The sequence below is a fragment of the Eubalaena glacialis genome, chromosome 1 (genome assembly GCF_028564815.1).
Source record: "Eubalaena glacialis isolate mEubGla1 chromosome 1, mEubGla1.1.hap2.+ XY, whole genome shotgun sequence".
Classification (NCBI taxonomy): Eukaryota; Metazoa; Chordata; class Mammalia; order Artiodactyla; family Balaenidae; genus Eubalaena; species Eubalaena glacialis.
The window spans coordinates 62,841,964-62,864,178 of NC_083716.1; the positions used below are offsets into that span (position 1 = coordinate 62,841,964).

General features: G+C 38.2%; 1 protein-coding gene and 1 non-coding gene across 3 annotated transcripts in view; both read left to right on the top strand.

Moving 5' to 3' along the window:
* The window catches only part of ASCC1 (activating signal cointegrator 1 complex subunit 1), a 102,194-nt gene that overhangs the window by 39,788 nt on the left and 40,191 nt on the right, over positions 1-22,215 (top strand). For both annotated transcript variants that reach the window (XM_061181084.1, XM_061181095.1), the window contains exons 6-7: positions 11,380-11,516; positions 18,048-18,167. In XM_061181084.1, coding sequence (XP_061037067.1) covers positions 11,380-11,516; positions 18,048-18,167 — 257 coding nt within the window. The remainder of the gene's footprint in view (positions 1-11,379; positions 11,517-18,047; positions 18,168-22,215) is intronic.
* TRNAR-UCU (transfer RNA arginine (anticodon UCU)) lies at positions 20,492-20,564 on the top strand. The gene has a single exon. It is a non-coding gene; the product is annotated as a tRNA-Arg (tRNA).

Below are 22,215 nucleotides of genomic sequence, written 5' to 3' on the forward strand. Positions count from 1 at the left end.
GAAGCAACAGGGGATTTCTCAGGCTGCCTGGAGAACCTGAACAGGTTATAGAACAAAAACTACATCATTCTGCTCATACTGTGGTGTGAAGGCTGACACTGGTCAGAAATGGCTAATGGATTTGGGGTCCATCCCCTCTCCCCAAGTTAGGGTTATTTTTTTCCATTTAGTATTATTCACTGAAGAAGAAAATTTATATATAAAAGCTTTAGTGGATAATTTAGGATTTTTCATGTGTAAGGGGAGTTGTAGGATTTGTAATTATCTTGTGAACTAATTTAGAATGAAGACGGATACAGGCATACCTTGGAGATATTGCGCATTTGGTTCCAGACCACTGCAATAAAGTGAATATTGCAATAAAGTGAGACATATGAATTTTTTGGTTTCCCAGTGCATATGAAGGTTATGTTTACACCTTACTATAGTCTATTAAGTGTGCAATAGTATTGTGTCTAAAAAATGTATATACCTTAATTAAAAATAATGCTGTTGGAAAAATGGCGGCAATAGACTTGCTCCACTCAGAGTTGCCACAAAACTTCAATTTGTAAAAAACATAATATCTGTGAAGCACAGTAAAGTGAAGCACAATTAAACAAGGTGTGCCTGTAGTTGTTTTTGGTTGTAATAAAAGTTGTGAACTCCTGAGTTCTAATGTTAGGTGAGAAAGTAAGAAAAGGAGATGTTACAAGATTCCTATAGTGTACCATTTGGATGGAGATGATTGTTGTGAATAAGTGTTTATCTTTTATTCATTCATTCACTATTTTTTAAATGTCTACCATTGTCCAGGCTATATATTTTGTGCTAACAATGGACTCTACCCTATGGATCCCATACTCTACTGGGGGGAAATAGTGTTCTTATAGAAATAGTTACAGTACTGTGAGTTAAGTGCTATTAGAGGGAGTGCAGTGGGTGCACAGAGGAGAGATTCTCCAGTGGTTGGAAAAGGCTTATTAAGGGAGGTGACACTTGAATTGAGTCTTGAAAGAAGAACAAGAGTTCTGGCAAAGGGGGATGAGCATTCTGGGCAGAGGAACTGGCACTTGCAAGGTATGGAGGTGTTCTAGTCTGCTGTGTTCAGGGAAGAGTTAGGAGTTTGTTAAGTCTGCAACCTGGAAAGTGAGTAGGGTAGGGAAGAGGTAGGAGTCAAGAGTGGAAAGGTGAATGGTATCCAGGTTGTGAAAGGTCATGTGTGGATTAAGGATTTTGAATGTATCTTATAGTCAGGAACCGGCAAAGATTTTAAGTAGGGACTAATGTGATTAACTTACCATTGTAGAAAAATGTGTCTGAAGGCAGTGTGGAGGATGGATTGAGAGTTAAGGAGTGGGGTACGAGAGGCAGCTACCAGTTAGAGACTATTGATACCGTCTATTAAAAAAAAGACTAAGGGCTTCCCTGGTGGTGCAGTGGTTAAGAATCCGCCTGCCAGTGCAGGGGACGTGGGTTCGATCCCTGGTCTGGGAAGATCCCACATGCCGCGGAGCAACTAAGCCCGTGCACCACAACTACTGAGCCTGCGCTTCTAGAGCCCGCGAGCCACAACTACTGAGACCACATGCTGCAACTACTGAAGCCCATGCTCCTAGAGCCCATGCTCCGCAACAAGAGAAGCCACCTCAGTGAGAAGCCCGTGCACTGCAACAAAGAGTAGCCCCCGCTCGCCACAACTAGAGAAAGCCCGCGCACAGCAACAAAGACCCAATGCAGCCAAAAATAAATAAAAATAAAATAAATTAAAAAAAAAAAAAGAAAAGGACGAAGGCCTGTGGCATATTCAGGAGGGGATATGTTCCAGAGATATTTTAGAGGTCTCTCTAAAGTGGGGATAATAATGGTACCTACCTTTAGTGTTGATACGAAGAGTAAATGAGTTAATAAATTTAAGGTGTTTAGAGCAGAGCATGGTGCATAGTTAGTATTGTGTTTGCTCTTGTTGTAATAATAGCACGGATTACCGTATAGGAGATGAGGGTAAGTGTAGCATCAAGAAGGAGCTGAGGGTCTGACTTGAATAGGAGGTGTACCATTAACTCACCACTAATGTTTAAGTGATCATTGTCTGTCTTTGGGAATAAATGTAGGTTGGTAGATGGATTGCCAGCTAGTGCTTACAAGTAACTTATAGAGGAATAGTTAAGTTTTTAGAAAAGTATATTTAACTATTCATTGTGCTTATCAACATAAGAGAGATGTATCCTTTAGTTAAGGGGAGATGCTTTTTGCTCCTTTTCAGGTGGGTAAGGATATTTAGACCATGCGTGAGAACATTCATTTTTTCTGGTCACTGTAAAAGCTGATCCTTGAATATTTGTCCTTTGTTTTTAAGAACCTCTCCACTTTCCTGTAATTATGTCTGGATAGAATTTATAAAATAGAAGAGTCAAAACCCTGTTTTCTGAAGCTTATTCAGCATAACAGTTATTTGATTAATAACATACAGAGACTCTCAAATCAAGTCAGCATTTGTGAACAGTCTTAAAGAATAGAAATGACTCAGCAGAGCCTAATTAGCTCTTGAGGGTGCTCTAAAAGGAAGAGTAAAGATGGCATTTGTTTAGAGTGTGGCCTAGTCATATAAAAAGCAAGAAGGGGGAAAGCCTGTATTTATTCCATACTACTATGTGCCAGAGGCTTCAGAACAACCCTGAGAAGGAAATGTCTGTTTTAGAGATGATGAAATTGAGTTTCAGAGCAGTGAGTAACTCACCTCAAGTAATACTATGGATAGGTAGCAGAAATAGAATTTGAAACCAGGCCTATCTGGTTGCAAAGCCAAATGCTCTTTTCACCAGTCTTATATGAATAACTTTCCTGTGTGAATGAAGTATATATCACCCACCCAGGAGTGATTGTCTGGGATTTGGCCATAAAAAAGAAAGAAAATATAATGAGCATAGGGGAAGGCTTCCGTACTTATTTCCTCTTTTTCTTTGCATAGAATATCAGGAAGTGAATTGGTAGACCCCTCACAAATACCTGTTTCGTACTTATTTATAGGTTTTGTGAAAGCATGTAAAAAATCTATAGGACCTTTGAGTTAGAGGTAAACTGGGCCATCTCCCTCATCTTACAGAGAAGGAAACCAAGGTCTAAAGAAGTGAGATGGTTTGCCTGATCATAGCTGGTTTATAGCAGAGTTGGAATTAGAACCCTAAACTCTGTATTCCAGGTTAGAAGCCTTTTGGAGCTAAATCCCAAACCTTTGTTGTGCCTGGAATTCCTGGAAGATGATATATGTGAATATAATTTGAGGATTATTTTTTTCGTTTCTGGCTCTCAGCATGTACTGTCAAGGCCAAGTGCTGTAAATTATATATGTTCTGGGTGCTACACATTTGGATCAGATTCATAGGCATTTTTTTCTTAACTCTCATGTAATGGAGCATGACCTTTGGGATCTGAGTCTGAAGAGAGACTTCACTTCTGCCAGCTGATAGCTCTGGCAGATGTACCTATATTATATCCCAACTGTGTGGACAGAATGGTTTGAGTTCTTACTGGGGCTTTAAGGAAAAAAAAGTGGGCTAATCCATACTTCTCTCTACTGGCCTTTTCCCCAAGCATGACATTTTTAGATTTCACTATTCCTTGTTAATTGTTCATTCTGATAGCACTGCCAGCAGTTCTGCCCCCGTGGACCCCGAGAGCTGGATTAAAAGTGGTATCAGTGAAGGCGCTGTGATCATGTGGTGACTGCTGATAAATCATGGAGCTGCAGTTTGAATGAGAGGGTTAAGGTCTTGCACCTGGGACTGCTGAGTTAGAACTCGACTTTGAACTCTGAACTGGGGCTTAGGCCTGCACATAAGCTTTCTGTGGAGGTAGCTTTTGCATGCATTTTTCCCTTAGATGAGGTCTTATTTAACAAATAAAGAAACTGAGGCTCATAGTTGTGACTTAGCCATAAAGAACCGAACCCCCCAATCTAGATAGAACCACCCTAGGGAATTCCTGTTACTTCACCCTTTGCTTCTGCTTCCTGGGTGGAAGGTCACCACCATTAGAATTTTCAGGCGCCAGCCTGGGTGGCCAACCTAACGAAGTAAAATAGTTCAGGCTCCGAGTAATGGTGAACTTGGAGCAGGGCCATTGTAATTAAACCCCTGGAGAAAAGAATTTGTTGTTGGCCTGTATTCATTTCAGTGAAGAAGCTTGCGGGTAGAAATATGATATATTCCAAGCAAAGAAAAATAGTGGCTCTAGAGATCTATGCCATTGCCTTGAAGATTGTTTGGTTCCACATTAAATTTAGATAGTTCAGTAAGAGAAAAGCTTTTCTTGGTAGATGGCATTCCTAGGCAGGGTAAAATTTAGGGTGTTTCTCCATTTATTAAAAGACTGTCCAGTAGGGTTTCATATGCATTATATAATCTACAATACAGTTAAAGCCTGTTTGAACTCTTATGACTCAGAATTCCCCCAAAGACTTCGGTTTATGTTGCCTTTAGGTGTCCCATGGGTTCCTTTCCTTGCTCTTTTGTGTTCTCTCTGTTTTGTTTCCCAGTATTTACTATTTTTGTGGCCAGGGAACTCAAGTTGACTGAAGTGGTAGGCTCCCAAAGAAAAAGGTAAGGGAAGAAAAGTTCTAGAGTTTCTTTTTTCTAGATAGTAAGATAATAAATTTATGTTGGTTTAAACCACTAAGTTTGTGGTAATTTGTTATAGTAACAGTAGGATACTAATAATTTTAAACTCACAGAAAAGTTAAAGGACTAAGGATAGTACTCTACTCAGATTCACTTGTTAATATTTTACTTTGTTTTATCATTCTCTCTTTCTCTTTTTTCATTCTTTCTGAACTACTTTAAAGTGCATTGCATATGTCATGACCCTTTACCCCTAACACCTCAATATATATTTCCCAAGAATTGGAAATTTTTTTACATAATAACCGTGTACATTTTCCCATGTTTGAGTCATTTTTATTTTTGTGAAGTGTCGCTTTATGTCTTTTGTCTATCGCTCAGTAGCATTTTTAGTCATTTTCCTTTGATTTTTAAAAGTTCTTTATATATTAGAGATATTAACCCTTTATCTGTGATATATGTTGCAAATATTTTCTTCTACTGTATTGTTTGTCTTTTAACTTTGCTTATATTTTTTGCCATGTAAAAGTTTTCTCTTTTTAAGTAATCAAATTTATTGGTCTTATTGCATCTGGATTTCTAGTCTTAGTTTGACAGCCTTTTTCTACATTCAGGTTAAAGAGGAATTTACCCATGTTGTTTTCTTGTATAGTTTGTTTTTTTACATTTCAGTCTTTAATTTGGAGTTTATTCTTGTGTGTGGTGTAATGAATGATTATAATTTTATTCTTTTTCCAAATGGCTGTCCAGTTGCCCCAGTATCATTTATTAACAAAAATCGTATTTGCCTCAGTGGTTTGAGATAACAGCTTTGCCATCCACAAAGATTTCTGTATGTACATGGTGTTTTTAACATTATATGTTGAAAGACCTTTGGGAAGTCATCAAATATGAAAGGTCAAATAAGAGTTGATCAGAGGTCAAGTAAACTATTCCATGAGGATAGCTCTCAACAGGTTGAGTTAGGTGAAAACTTGTTTCAGGATTGCTAAGATGCTCTTAAAAAGAAAAGGCATACACATTTTTATATTTAACAGCTTTATTGAGGTACAGTTTACATACCAAAAAACCCACCCATTTCAAGTGTACAGTTCAATCATTTTTAGTACATTTATGGAGTTGTGCAATCATAACCATAATCTAAATGTATTTCTAGAACATTTCTGTCACTCCAGAAATGTCCCTTATGCCTATTTGCAGACCCAGCCCTAACCCCAGGCAACCTATCTGTCTCAGTCTGTACAGATCTGCCTCTTCTGAATATTTCACATAAATGGAATCCTATAATATGTAGTTTTTGCATCTGGCTTCTTTTACTTAGTTATTGTTTTCGTAGTTTAGTCATATTATTACATGTGTATGTTGCCCAGTAGTATTTCGTTGTATGACTGTACTAAATTTTGTTTATCCCTTCACCAGTTGATAGACATTTGGATTACTTCCACTTTTCGGTTCTTATAAATAATACTGCTGTGACATTCACTTAAAAGTTTTTATGTGGACCTACATCTTCATTTCTCTTGAGTAGAGTCCTAGGAATGAAACATCTGGGTTGTACTGAAAATTCACGTTTAACTTTTTGAGGAACTGCCAAACTGTTTTCCAAAGGGGCTGCACCATTTTACATTCCTCCCAGCAATGTATTCAGCAGCTCAGTTTCTCCATATCCTCACCAGTGCTTGTTATTGTCTGTTTTTTTGATTATAGTCATTCTAGTGAGTGTGAAGTGATGTCTCATTTTGGTGTTGATTTGCATTTCCTAAAAGACTAATGATGTTCAGCATCTTTTCATATGTTTATTAGCCATTAGTATATCTTCTTTGGTGAAATGTCTATTCAGATACTCTGCTTATTTTTAAATTGGATTGTGTATCATTTTATTATTGAATTTTTAAAAATTTAAAAATATTTAAATTTATCAGATATATGATTTGCAAATATTTTTCTCCCAAATAATTTTTTCTCTGTGGCTTGTCTTCTCACTTTCCTAATGTATCTTTTTTTTTTTATATATAAATTTATTTCTTTTATTTATTTATTTTTGGCTTTGTTGTGTCTTCCTTGTGGTGCATGGGCGTCTCATTGTGGTGGCTTCTCTGTTGCAGAGCACAGCCTCTGGGCGAGCGGGCTTAGTAATTGTGGCCTGCCGGCTCAGTAATTGTGGCACCCGGGCTCTAGAGCGCAGGCTCAGTAGTTGTGGAGCACCGGCACAGTTGCTCGCGGCATGTGGGATCTTCCCGGACCAGGGCTTGAACCCGTGTCGCCTGCACCGGCAGGCGAATTCCCAACCACTGCTCCACCAGGGAAGCCCCCTAATGTATCTTTTGAAGCCCAAGTTTTTAACTTTGATCAAGTTCAGTTAATCCTTTTTTTCTTCTTTATGGGTCATGCTTATGCTTTTGATGCTCATATCTCAGAAAAGACAAGGATTAAAACTACTTTTCATGGAATTATGAGATTTGCCTTATTTTCAGGACTAGTCTGGTGATCAGAATATTGTGTGAGTTTTGTTGAAATGTATAATGCCTTGCCTCTGGGTGATGGCCTCATTGTTCCAGAGTCCTTTGGGCAACTATTACTAGAGAGGCAGAGTAATATTGATCAAAAGTGTAGGCTTTGGGACCTGACTACCTAGGTTTGAATTTTAACTTCATCCCTTCCTAACAGTGTTACTTTGGGAAAGTGGCTTTATTTCTCTGTGCCTCAGTTTCCTCATCTGTAAAATGGGGATAATACTATTGGGTTGGCCAAAAAGTTCATTTGGTTTTTTCCGTAAGATCTTATGGAAAAACTTTTTGGCCAACCCAATACTTTGCTCATAGGGTGTTTGTGTATAAAAAGTTCATAAGAAATGCCTGGGGCAGAGTAAGGCTCAAGAAATATTAACTCGTATTATTAGGGGAGCAATTCTCAACTGTAGTTTGGGATGGGGTTGTGCATATTGGAATCATTTGGGGGGCTTTGCATGCCTTTCTAAAGTGACAGATTCTGCCATGGGTTACAGCAGCTGGGGTGATAAGCATTGCACTTAGCTTTCCTTGACACATTTAAAGTTGATTGTTCCTTAAAATCACTTTCATTAAATGAGGCAGTTTGGGTTGATGTGTAGAATTATAAAACTCTTCATCAGCTGTAAAAATAGCTCAAGTTCCATTAACACTCAGAAAATGAATAATCTATTAATTCCTCTTGCCAAGGCAAAAATCAGGCAGTCTTAGGCAAACCATGAGCAGGATATAAGCTATCTGCATTTGATAAATACATTTTTCTGCCTTTGGGGTGGTTTATTAGTCCAGGGATCAGATTATGGGATAAGAACTTGCAATTCAGAGATAGAAGAATTCCTGCTTTGCTCCTGTTAGAGGATAAGATTCACAACTTTTTTTTTTCTTGTCTTCATTTGCAAAATGAGTTTAATGAAATTTGAGACCTAATTATCTTCAAAAGGGATTCATGATCTGATATGGGACTACTATCAGAATATATATAAAGAATCCTTATAACTCAACAATAAAAAGACAGAAAATGGGCAAAGGATTTAAATAGACATTTCTCCAAAGGGGATGTACAGATGTCCAACAGGGACATGAAAAGATGTTCAGCATCATTGGTCAATAGTGAGAAGCAAACAAAACCACAGTGTGATAACACTTTACACCTACTAGGATGACTATAGTAAAATTTAAAAAGGAAAATATTAAGTGTTGGTGAAAGAGTAGAGAAATAGGAACCCTCGTACATTGCTGCTTGGAATGTAAAATGGTTCAGTTCCTGTGGAAAACAGTTTGGTGGTTCCTCAGTAAGTTAAACTTCGAGTCATCATAGGACCCAGCAATTCCACTCCTTAGTATATATCCAAAAGAGTTGAAAACATATGTCAACATGGAAACTTGTACACAAATGTTTTTTGGTTTTTGTTTTTTAATCTATTTATTTATTTATTTATTCATTTTTGGCTGTGTTGGGTCTTCGTTTCTGTGCAAGGGCTTTCTTTAGTTGCGGCGAGCGGGGGCCACTCTTCATCGCAGTGCGCAGGCCTCTCACTATTGCGGCCTCTCTTGTTGCGGAGCACAGGCTCCAGACACGCAGGCTCGGTAGTTGTGGCTCACGGGCCTAGTTGCTCCGCGGCATGTGGGATCTTCCCAGACCAGGGCTCGAACCCGTGTCCCCTGCATTGGCAGGCAGATTCTCAACCACTGCGCCACCAGGGAAGCCCTACACAAATGTTTTTTAAAGCTGCATTATTAATAATAGCCAAAAGATGGAATCAATCCAAATGACCATCAAGGGATAAATGGATAAACAAACTGTGTTATATGCATACAGTGGAATATTATTGAGCCATGAAAAAGGATGAAGTACTGATATATGCTGCAACGTGAATGACGTTTGAAAACATGCTAAGTGAAAGAAGCCAGACACAAAGGTCATATATGGTATGATTCGTTTTATTTGCCATATCCATTATAGGCAAATCCAAAGAGACAGAAAGCAAACTAGAGGTTACCAGGGGATGAGCAATGGGAAATAGAGAGTGATTATTTAATAAGTATGAAGTGTTTTTATGGGGTGCTGAAAAAGTTTTCAAACTAAAGAGAGATGGTGGTTGTACAACATTGTGAATACACTAAATACCATTAAATTTTGTACACTCTAAAATGGTTAATTGTGTGCTAAGTGAATTTCTTGTCAGTTTAAAAGTGGGGGAGACAGAAGTTGTAAAGTGCAAGGAATGATTATGCTAGAAAAGGATGACCATATTTGATGTGGCAACTCCAGTGTCTGGATATCTCTCCAAATTCATTTTTTACTCATCTTTGCTTGGGACAGTTTATTCTTTTTTTAATAAGTTAGTTTCTTTCTTTCTTTCTTTCTTTTTCTTTTTTTCTTTCTGTCTTTCTTTTTCTTTCTTTCTTTCTCTCTCTCTCTCTCTCTCTCTCTCTTTCTGCATTGCTGCATGCGGGCTTTCTCTAGTTGTGGCGAGAGGGGGCTACTCTTCGTTGAGGTGCTCTGGCTTCTCATTGTGGTGGCTTCTCATTGCGGAGCACAGGTTCTAGGCGCGCGGGCTCTAGAGGGCAGGCTAAGTAGTTGTGGCACACGGGCTTAGTTGCTCCGCGGCATGTGGGATCTTCCTGGACCAGGGCTCGAACCCGTGTCCCCTGCATTGGCAGGCGGATTCTCAACCACTGCGCCACCAGGGAAGCCTGGGACAGTTCTTAACACAAAATATTTTACCTGAAAATACTGCAGTGTCTGCTAAGATAGAAACTTTTTTATAAAGAGTATATTATCTTTGGGGAAGCCCATAAGAGGCCCAGTTGCTCTGGAACTAATAAAGCTGATGAGGAACAAAAGCTATTCTTAGAACCTATAATTAGGTAGCATTCTGTTTTTCCTGGGCATAACATTTTGTCAGGCTACCAGTTCATTTTTTTAAAAAATATTTCTTTATTGAAGTGAAATTCGCCTAACATAAAATTAACCATTTTAAAATGAATGATTCAGTGGCCTTTTGTGCATTAGCAGTGTTGTGTAACTACCAACTCTGTATCATTCCAGATGTTTTCATCACCCCGAAGGGGAATCCCATACCCATGAAGCACATCCTTGCCAGCACTTGTTTTCCACTTTTTTGATTATAGGCAGCCTGATCGGTGTGAAATGGTACCTCATTGTGGCTTTGATTTGCATTTCTCTTAATGACTGAAGAAGTTGAACATCTTCATGTGCTTTTTGGCCATTTGTATTTCTTCTTTGGAGAAATATCTACTCAAGTCCTTTTTCTTTTTCATTTTTAAAAAAAATTTATTTATTTTTGGCTGCGTTGGGTCTTCGTTGATGGGTCTATGTTGCTGCGTGCAAGCTTTCTCTAGTTGTGGCGAGCGGGGGCTTCTCTTCGTTGTGGTGCGTGGGTTTCTCATTGCGGTAGCTTCTCTTGTTTCGGAGCTCGGGCTCTAGGCGTGCAGGCTTCAGTAGTTGTGGCTCGCGGGCTTTAGAGCACAGGCTCAGTAGTTGTGGCGCATGGGCTTAGTTGCTCCGCAGCATGTGGGATCTTCCCGGACCAGGGCTCGAACCCGTGTCCCCTGCATTGGCAGGTGGATTCTTAACCACTGTGCCACCAGAGAAATCCCTTTTTCTTTTTTTAAATCGAGTTGTCTTTTAGTTGTTGAGCTTTGTAAGTGCTCTTTATATATTATGGATACTATATGACCCTTGTCAGATATATGGTTTGCAAATATTTCTCCCATTCTGTAGGTTGTCTTTTTCACTTTATTTTTTTTTTTAACTTTTTACTTTATGTTGGAGTATAGTTGATTAACAGTGTTGTGATAGTGTCTTTTTCACTTTCTTGATAGTCCTTTGATACACAAAAGTTTTAAAGTTTGAAGTCTAATTTATCTGATTTTTCTTTTGTTGCCATACTATTGGTGTCATATCTAAGAATCCATTGCCAAATCCAAGGTCATGGAGATTTTCCTCTCTTTTTCTTCTAAGAGTTTTATGATTTTATGGTTTTAGCTCTTATATCATTGATCCATTTTGACATAGGTTTTGTATATAATATACGTTATGGGTTCAAATCATTCTCTTGCATGTAGATATTCAGTTGTCCCAAAATCGTTTGTTGAAGAGACTCTTCTTTCCCCATTAAATTGTCCTGGCAGCCTGGTTGAAAATCAGTTGGTCATGGATGTGTGGGTTTATTTCTCTGCACTCAATTCTGTTCCTATCACGTACTTTTGTATGGGCTGAGTTTCTTGTTTTCTCCCTTTGATAATAGGATCACGGGGTTGATAGCAGCATTTTCCAGAATCCTAAAAAGCTTCACCTAACTATTGGGATGTTGGTGCTTTTGAGTGAGCAAGAGATCCAGCAGACATGTGAGATGCTACAGCAGTGTAAAGAGGAATTCATTGAGTGAGTAATCCACAGGAGTGGGGAAGGGTGGTCACCCTGTACTGGCTTCTTTCTGGTATCACAGACTTGTTTTTGGACTAGGGAGCTGGGTGACATGGGAACAAAATTTGTTGACTCACCCATTTGTAACACTTAACATTGGATTATTGTCTAAAAGGTTTAAAATGGATTTAAAGCATATATTTACAGATTTGTGTGGAAAGGCTCTACCTTAAATTTTACCAGTTCAGTTAGCAAATTTTGTTCTTTAACAAGGACATCCCATTCTTTTCTCAAAAAGGAAGTTCTCTTCATTATCTATAGAAGAGTGTAGGCTACTGTATTAGTTTTCTGTGCTGCTGTAACACATTACTACAACCTTGGTGGCTTAAAACAACACAAATTTATAATCTTACAGTTCTGTGGGGCAGAAATCTGATAGGGGTTTCACTGGGCTAAAATCAAGTTACTGGCAGGGTTGTGTTCCTTTCTGGAGGCTCTAGGGAAGAATCTTATTTCCTTGTCTTTAAAGTCCTGATTTAGAGGCCACCCACAGTACTTGGCTAGTAGCCTCCTTCCTCCATCTTCAAAACTAACAATGTTGCATCTGTTTGACCCTCAATCTGTTACATCTCTCTCTCTGGCCACAGCAGGGACACGTTCTCTGCTTTTAAGGATGTGTGTGATTTAATTGAGCCCACCCAGATAATCCAGAGTAATCTCCCCACCTTAAACTCTTTAGCCTTAATCACATCTGCAAAGCCCTCTTTGCCATGTAAGGTAGTATATTTACAAATTCCAAAGAGTAGAACATGGGCATCTTTGGAAGGCCGTTATTGTGCTTACCATAGTAACTCAAACATTATAACATGATTCCCTAGGAGAGTCTTCATTGTATTTCAGAAATGCAGTCTTTAATTTTCTTTTTTTTAATAAAGGTAATTTTGTTTGCGTCAGTAAGGATACCAAAAACTGTCCAAGCAGTCGGTTTTGGCTCAGGGAAAACATTGCTGTTCTGACGGCAGAGTCGTTATTCTTTTTACTGTAAGATTTTAATTTGCATCTACATCTGACCTAACAGCTCTGTTTCAAAGGATCATCTCTTCTGAGCCCCCCTTCCTTTGCTCCTTTTACTTCAGATTGAAGCAAAACAAGAGGAACTTGAAAATTAACTCACTTGAATAGTTTTATTTTTATTCAATTGTAAAATACAGGTCCTATACTATTCTGACATGGCCTTGTAGAAGTGGGTTACCTGGTTCATTGGGTAAAACAAGGTAAAAGGATTTAAATTTTTTCTCGAGTTATGTTGTATATGAAACTGTAATACAAAGACTTATTTGTGGGCCAGTTCTCTTTTTTCCATTAATTGTTTTGAAGACAAAATATTTTTCTTGAGCAAAATCATAAGCTGATCGTGTTTGCAGCTGCCTATTCTTTCTGAATTTCAAACAGCAAAGAATACTTCTTTGTCTTGTTCTTTGCATAGTGATGGGCAACTGTTTTCTATCTTACCTAAAATTCAAAATAATTTGGTGTTTGTAATTAGATATTTACAGTTTTCCTTGCATAAAATAAAATTTTATGCTTTACCTTACAAAGCAGAGCAATTTTACCTTGTTTAAAAATCACTTCTGGTACTTTAACTTCCCAGATTACTTTTTGCTAAACAAAACTGAAAGCAGCTGCATTTTTTGGCTGCCATTAGGATAATCCTGCTAACAAAAAAATTAAAGGCGGATAAAATATTTGTTTAGAGAAGTATTTGGTTTTTTACCTTATGAAAATCAGGTCACAAGATTTTAGTCACTGAAGACTTATCCTGAGCTATGTGAGGATTTAGTTGAGTTCCTCCCTTTTATGTCTCTTGGTGTCTTTTGTGACTAAATGCCAAATCTGAACCCTTTAAGCATGTCAGAGTTGGTGTGCATAGGGAATGAAGAGCAGCCTTAATAGTTCCTAAGAATTTTTGACATGACAGGATGAAAACAGTAATTGTAGTTTTTCAAATTCAGCAAAGCTTTTGAAATAGGACACGTTACCCTGCCAAAAATCTGCAATGCAGGCAAAAATTTTTTAAAGTTGCTCTTTTCAAAAAGCTGGAAAGGTTTGAAACCAGCAAGTAAAGCAGGCCTCTCCAGCCTTCTTCTCTCACCTTCCCTCTGTTATACACACTTGTTTTAAAAGTATATAGTGCAAAATTAATCTACCTGATTGGCTAGGGGGGTGAGAATCAGAATTGGTTGTTCGTATTGTCCAGAAGTGCCTTGCTTTCCTAAAAGGAAGAAAAGTCTCCTAAAAAAAAAAAAAGGATACTTATAATAAAGCCCTGGTGTAAAATGTATCACCTAACCTCTTTTTCTTCCTTATTCTTGATCTTCCATCTCAGTCTTTGTACTTGGTATGCTTAGAAAAAAAAGTCAATAAATAATTGCATTTCTAACCTGAACCTTTTATGATGTAAAGATTGCAAATTAAAATATAAAGGTGGAAAACATTGGAAATGAAGAGTCTACTATATGACATGCTGTAGCTTAATTTAATGGCTTTTTAAATTGAGGTATCAAATGTGGCTATATTGGCGTTTAATTAAAATTGTGGTGATACACAGATATTTTAAAGAAATGGGTGGTTGAATATTCGTTTTAAATTTGGGGGTGGTATTTGAGTTTAAGGGATGTCACCTGACCAGAAGTAGAACTTTGATTTCATTTCTTAGGCTAAAGGCTCATGTAGCTGTGTAGATTTCAAATGAATTATTCACGATGTTCAGTACGTGCTGAAGCACTAAATGTGTCCCTTGTGACTTTTCTCTGTGATATGTCGAACACAAACAGTGCCATGTCTGAGTATACAGTCTGACAAAGGTGCAGCTCTTCTTTAGCTCCCGTAACACTCTACTCATACCTAAGTGTTCCCAGTAGGCCTGAAGTAAAACCAAATAAGAAGTTAAAAAGGAACAAGAATGAGGAGAGAAGAAGAGGAAAAATACCCATTGACAAATGTCCCTAATTATGGCCTCAGATGTCTCTCCATTGAAGTGTGTGCTCAGTGGTATCCCAGGTGGCATAGTTTGGTCACCAAGACAAAGAGCATTTATCAGGCAAACCATTGGATTCTCTCCTGCTCTTTAATTCTCCCTCTTGATGAATCCTAGGGATAGGTTGGAAGAGTTTGTTTCTACTTGTAAGGCAGACTTTGAATCTGTTTCATTGTTTTGTTTTTGGTGCTGCATCTAATTCCAGTGGTTTGAGGTAGTTTAGAGTGAGGACATATATACAAAAGAAATGTTAAAGTCAGACAGATTAGAAACCATAACGATGGAATGGGAAGAAAATTCTGTCTAAAAACCGAGGTGAGATAATAATTGTACTAGAAGTTTAACATTTAGTGGTGTTTTCAAGCATCAGTATACTTGAACTATGGGAATTCCTGACAGTCCAGTGGTTAGGACTCGGCGCTTTCACTGCCGGGGCCCTAGGTTTGATCCCTGGTGGGGGAACTAAGATCCTGCAAGCCGTGCAGTGTGGCCCAAAAAAAAACAAACATACACACACACACACACACACACACACACACACACACACATATATATATATACTTGAACTAAATTCCAGAAAGGAAAACACCAATTATTATAGTTCTTATCTGATAAAAAGGAACATAATTTTTCAGGAGAGAATCCTTTTCTGGTTCTCAACCCAAGAAAAAGTTGTATAAATCTTAACATAAAGAACCCAGATGATGATGAGCCGTGTCTTCAACAGGAGTTTTGCAGAAGATACAAAAACATTGTTCACGTTGCTCTTTCTTGTATTGACCCCTGGAAATTGAGGGTGTAACATTAAATATAACCCAGTAAAAACATTTTAGTGGGAAACTAAACCAGTGGTATGGTGCTTTCTGGTGATCTAACTATGCAAGGTTAGAGCTGAAAAATCATAGAGGAATGTATATTTAGTATTAATTTTTTTTTTCCCAAAAGTTTTGTTGACTGCCCTTTGATAGGATTTAATGGCAGTCTTTCGTATTGAATTCTTTGGCTATAACTAGAAATGGAGATACACTGTATTGGCTGGCTATCTATCTATTTATTTATTTATTTCTGCATTGGGTCTTCGTTGCTGTGCGCGGGCTTTCTTTAGTTACGGCAAGCGGGGGCTGTTTTTGGTTGCAGTGCACGGGCTTCTCATTGCGGTGGCCTCTCTTGTTGCAGAGCACAGGCTCTAGGCGCATGGGCTTCAGTAGTTGTGGCACATGGGCTCAGTAGTTGTGGCACGTGGGCTTAGTTGCTCCGCGGCATGTGGGATCTTCCCGGACCAGGGCTCGAACCCGTGTCGCCTGCATTGGCAGGCGGATTCTTAACCACTGCACCACCAGGGAAGTTTGTATTGTTGATTGAAGCTAAAGACTTCAATCAGATAATAATTCAGAGCTTGATTTGTGTTTTGGAATATCCCACTTATTGGAGGTGGTTATAGGGATACTTACGATCGAGGTCGTAATTTTTCTCATTCAAGTACCTGTCTAAAATAGTTGAGTTATTTAGTTTCTTAAAAAATTCTGGTCTTGTGCAATAATAATGGCCTTGGTGTTTTAAGGGAATCTTTACCATTAGGATTCCTAGGCTATAAAAGGATCTCCCTGGGCCTCAATTAAATATCAAGAAAACTTTTTTGTTTTGCCTTATTTGGAATTATTTTTTGATTAATCCTAACAGTCTGTTGTCTTTGAGCCAGTACCACATTTTATTCAATGACAATATAGGCGTGTGTCCACATTCTCAAAATTGTTCAGGACATCTTCTCCCTTTATAGTGGTACATCCAATCAATGTTTATCAGAGATTTATGGAGTACCCATTTTATATAAGGCACTGTCCCAGGTGCTGGGGATATAGGAGTAGAAAAGATGGATAGGGTCCCTGGCCTCATGGGGCTTGGAGAAGGCTGTTTGGTGAGCTGATTTTTAGCTGGGTTTCAGGTTGGCACAGCAAGGCCTTTACTAGTTGAAGCATAAGTCTGTTTAAGGGGCCTGGGAAGAAAGCAGGATGGTGGGTCTTACTTAACATAAAAGAAATACATGTGAGCTTTAGAAAAGCCAAAATTTGCAGATAAACAGGAATTTCCTGGCTGTCCAATCATTAGGACTCCACGCTTTCACCGCCAAGGGCACGGTTTCGGTCCCTTGTTGGGGAACTAAGATCCCGCAAGGCGAGCAGTGCGTCCAAAAGAAAAAAATTGCAGATAAACAAGATATAACTTTTAATATTACCTGAAGATAATTACTATTAACACTTTGGGGCATGTACTCCCACGCTTTTTTGTTTGCATATATGTATTTTTTTCTTTGAGGTGTAATTTACTTACAGTAAAATGCACAGATGTTAAGTGTAGTTGATGAATTTTGATAAATGTGTACACCCATGTAACTTCACCCAAATCAAAATGTAGAACATTGCCATCACCCTAGGAAGTTCCTTCATGCCCTTTTCCAGTAAATTCACTTCTCCCAAAAGTAACTGCTGTTCTGATTTCTGTTACCACAGATTAAATGTGCTTGTTCTCTAATGTCATATAAATAGAATCATTCAGTATATATACTTTTGCGTTTGGCTTCTTTTGCATATATGTGCAGTATATACACTTTATGTGTTTGGCTTCTTTTGCATATATTTTTTATTTTAACTTTTTAACGAATAATACATTTACATGGTTCAAAAATTTTAAAGTACAAAGGATATGCAGTGAAGGGTTTCCTTCCTACTGTTATCCCACCAAGCACCCTGATCTCCTCTCTAAAGGCAACAGATTTTAGCAGTTTCTTTGTATTATATCCTGTCAGAGATTTTATGTATGTACAAGCATATAAATATGTATATATATTAAATTTTTTATCCCCATCTTTTGCACGAATAATGGAGTTGATTAAATATTTCATCAGGAGTTGCAAAATGGTGATATTCTAATTCCATCATTACCTCTACATTTATCAGTTGGAATTCTTCTGAAAGAACTTTCCTTTATTGGCTGTGGTTGGATATGTACCTGAATTTATAATTATTTCCTTGGGTTTGGCTCCTAGAAATTGAATTGCTTGGGCAAAGTTTTTCTATTCTTGAAGGCTTTTTATAAATATTGCCATATTGCTCTTAAAGATGTGATACCAGTTTACACCTTCACTGTTATATGAGTGAAATACTGTCTGCAATTTGTGGAAATAATAAGGTAAAACCGGAGAGATGGGCAACGTAGTAAATGTCTTCATCAATCAGAACTGTCATCACTTGGCCTTTTCTGAGACATTTCTTAGACATGCTAATAAACTGGTATTGGGATAGATATAGTGTGACTTTGGAAATACTTGTGGTTCTAGTTTGTGTTCATTAAACATGTATCAATTTTGAAATTAGAAGGACGGTTAAATCATGTTAGTTAAAAAAAACCGCAACAACTTCATTTTTGTAATATTTGACTATGTATATTAACCATGTTTCAAAATATAATAGCCCTCTTAAACAGTTATAAAAAATCTAATGTTTTTTCCTTTGCAGTGACATTTCTGGGGGCAAACCCCTGGAAGTAGAGATGGCAGGGATAGAATACATGAATGATGATCCTGGCATGGTGGATGTTCTTTACGCCAAAGTCCGTATGAAAGATGGCTCCAACAGGTATGCTTCTGGAATACTTCTTTGTTTTAATTGAGAGGTGCCTAGAAGAATCCCTGGGAGTTCAGGTAGTTTTGATTCCTTTTCTTTGAGGTCTTATTATTGTAAGGAGTGTGTAAATTCTTTCTTTTTCTGAAATAGTAAGTTAATATCTTGCAAGAGGAATTTGTTGTAGGAAAAAGTATCAGACTTTTAGTTTGATAATTATTGAATTACCTGGATGGTAGATATTGATAGTAGCGATCTAGTTTTTATGGAACCCAGTGCTTCCTTCATGTTTTCCAGGATAATAGGAGGCAGGAAGGATGGCATATTAGGATGGTAGTTTCAAAAGTGACATAATGCAGATCTAGTGAATACCAGGGCAAAACTAGGGATGATAACTATACAAACTTCATAGGATTATTAGGATTAAATTAATATACATAAAATGCTTAGATCAGTGCTTGGCACATACTAACATCATCAGAACATACATTAAAAATGTTTGCTATTTTTAATTTTTGTTATTACCACACCTCGATCCCTACTTGGAATTCTCAGTCTGCAACGCAGGCTATTTCTCAGGCTAGCCTAGGCATCCAGAGCCCTTTGCAATATTAGTACCATTTATTAGTCTGTGCAAGGCCTTTGGTGAGCAGAGGAGCCCAACTTGAACTGGAAGTTTGTTTTTATGTGGTCTTTTCTTTAGGGCAGGGTAGAACAGAACTCACACTGAACAAAAAACCCTCTAGGGAAAATCTGTGTCTCTAGGCAGGCCCCCAAATTGATTTGCTTTCCTAGAGGATCTCTTGGAAGGTTTCTCTTATCTCAATTTGAATTGATGATCTCAGTTATCTTCTATCTCAATTCCAGTGGAAGTGAATTTAGAGTGTAAGGGAGGAAAAAAAATGGTATAGAATCAGTTTTTGTGTGTGTGATGTATGTCAATTATATCTCAATAAAACTGGAGAAAAAAAGTGTCTTAATATCATTACTGGGAATTCCCTGGTGGTCCAGTGGTTAGGACTCCACGCTTTCACTGCCATGGGCCCATGTTCAATCCCTGGTCGAGGAACTAAGATCCTGCAAGCCATTTGGTGCAGCCTAAAAAACAGACAAACAAAAAAACAAGTTTTGTAAAGTCCCCTCCCCAAATCGCAGTGTCTAAGGGACTTGTACACTTCTTATTTAATTCAATATTAAAACTATTTGAACGCCTCCTTTGTGCAAGGTATTTTGAAAGACCATGTAAGTTGATACAGAAATGAGTAAGACATGGCCTTATTTTTAAGGCACATTCAGTCATTTGTGTTTCTTTATGTGAAGAGACACTGCTCAATGCAGAGGCATGGAGGAGAGGCCATGTTATAATAAAAACACAGTCAACTTTCTTTGTATGATTTCATATATTTTAGATGAAAGATTCCCTTAAAATGCTTGACCGTGAAGTGCCTGACCTTTAAAAGAATGGAACCACTTAGATCAAATTTTTCCTCTGGAAACAGAGCTGGGACAGTGTAGCTACACTTATTGATAGATCCTTGGATTTTGTAAAACCTGACTGTGTAGGGAATTTGCATTCAAATTACTTAGTAGTCAGCTGTTGCTAAGACTTAAGCATTGAACAGAGTGGCTATTCTGTTCTGTTTCTTACTGTCACAGGCCTCCATCCTTGCCCCTTTAGAAGAATAGCTTCCTCACATTATACTGCGAACATGAGGCCAAGTCAGCTTCCTTCCTTTTTCCCTCACAGTCTACCTGTTTTCATCACACCCACCCCACTCAATTTCACTCTCTTTCTGAAGAATTGCATACGTTTTCTCTGATGAGGCTAATCCCTTTACTTATTCTGGGACCCCATTCCTTCTTATCTCCTCGAAGACCTGACACCATCAATTATTCCACCCTGCAGGGCATTTCCAGTCCCCTTTTCCCTCAGGCACTTTTCAAATGCCCAGGATGTGAGATGCAGTAGACCCTAGGGCTTCTTTCTTATGGAGGAGGCAGATGTTGGTAACTAGAATACACTAGGTTGAGGGCTGTGATTGAGATTCTAGTGGTACATAAATGAGCAGCAAACTCTGCCCATGTGTGGGCAAATTTTGTAAAGGAGGGCTTCAGAAAGGAGGTTTCTTTACTGAATAAGGAGTTTGCAGGCTGAGGGAGTAGCATGTTAGGAAAAGGGAATAAATACTAAGTACAGATCTAGAGGCAGTGTTATATGCCATGTAAAAGGAATGTTGATTTTCATTGGTCATTTGTTTATTCAACAAAACTTTATTAAATGCCCACTGTGTGCCAGACACTGTGCTAGCTGTGAATATAGAATGGTCAGTAAAGGGACTTCCCTGGTGGTCCAGTGGTTAAGACTCTGCGCTTCTACTGCAGGGGGCTCAGGTTCGATCCCTGGTTGGGGAACTAAGATCCCACCTGCCTCTCCGCATGGCCAAAGGAAAAAAAAGCAAGAATGGTCAGTAAAGCCAGACACAGTAATTGCCCCCATGTAATTTACAGACTAATGGAGAAAACAGATGTTAACAACACGTATATATATCATTGCAAAGTGTGATAAAGGTGAAGCAGGGGGAAAATGGTGCTCTTTTAAAGACAGAAAATATGGCAGTTTAGACTGTGGGAGGGCAGGGTAAGGAAAGCCTCTTTGAGGAATTGATAACTGAATTGAGGTCTGGAGGAGTGGGATTTTTCAGGCAAAGGGGTGGTAGGAAATTCTAGGCAAAAGAAAATGCAGAGCAAAAGCCATGTGGCAGGAAAAAGCCTAGCAAATTCCACGTATGGATGAGACATAATGAAGGAGAGGTAGGGTCACATGAGATGTCCATGTGAAGAGATTAGAGGGGCTTGGATTGAGGCAGTAGCAAAGACAAGAGAAAAAAGAATAAATACAAGCAGAATAAATAAAGAGAAATCCATATCAAGATAAATCAGGATGGAAGTGCAGAACACTAAAGACAAAGAATTCAAAAGAAGTCACCTACAAAGGATTGACAGTTATCCGGACAGTGGACTTCTCAATATCAACAACAGAAGCCAAAAGACAGCGAACTGTTTTCTAGAGAAAATAACTGTCAAGCTGGAATTGTTTACCCAGAAAAAAAAAAATCTTTAAAGAACAAAAGTGAAATAAAAACTTTTTGTGTCCAGATGCTGTCTTTCCTTCTTGTTATCCTTCTTTTTCTCAAATAGACTCGAAGATTCTTGGAGGCAGGGGGTTTGTCTTATTCACTATAGAGTATTATGTGATAAAAACAGATTACAGAACAATTTGTAAATATACATTTACTTTATTCCCCTCAAAAGTGGGAAGAGAGAGCAAGAGAGAAATAAACCAGTTAGTCTGAATATATAAGCATCTTATCAGTGGTTGTTTTTGGATAATAAGTAATTTTTTTCTTTTAGCTTATCTGTAAGATTTTTTAAAAATAAAAACAATGTTCGTAAAGCAGGCAAGTGTTACAGTTGTTCAGATACACTTGGTATACTTTGTCATACCAAGGTCAGTAGTAATCAGTATGGGCATGTTAGTGGTAGAATTATGGTTTGACCTAGCTGTGTTTGACTGTAAAGCCTATGCTCATAGTGGGGCAAAAAAAGGAGATTAAGAATAATTGGAGACAGACCACTCTTTTGAGAAGTTGGGTGAAAGGAAGATGAGAGAGATGTAGTTAGATTCTGAAACTGTGCAGCTCAGCATCCCTGTAGCATCTTCCAGTTTGCCATCTTCCTTTCATAGCTGAGCTGCTTCTTTTTATATTGTTTTCTCTCATAAAATTAAAGCCTTCCAGATGGGTAAAGTGAAACTTAAATGGCTCCCTTTCCCCTGCTCTGACTCCCGCTGTGTTCCTCCCCAATAGGTTGTAAGCAGAGCAGACACTGTGGAGAGTCGCTGTCCATGCGTACTGTTTTACACAAACTGGATCACATTATTCATATTGTTCTATAGTTTGTTCTTTTCATAAAACATAACCTAGACATTACTTTTATGTCAGTGTCTATAGATCCTATGATCTACTACTACATCAGCCTTTCTAAGCCATAGCTTATATACAGT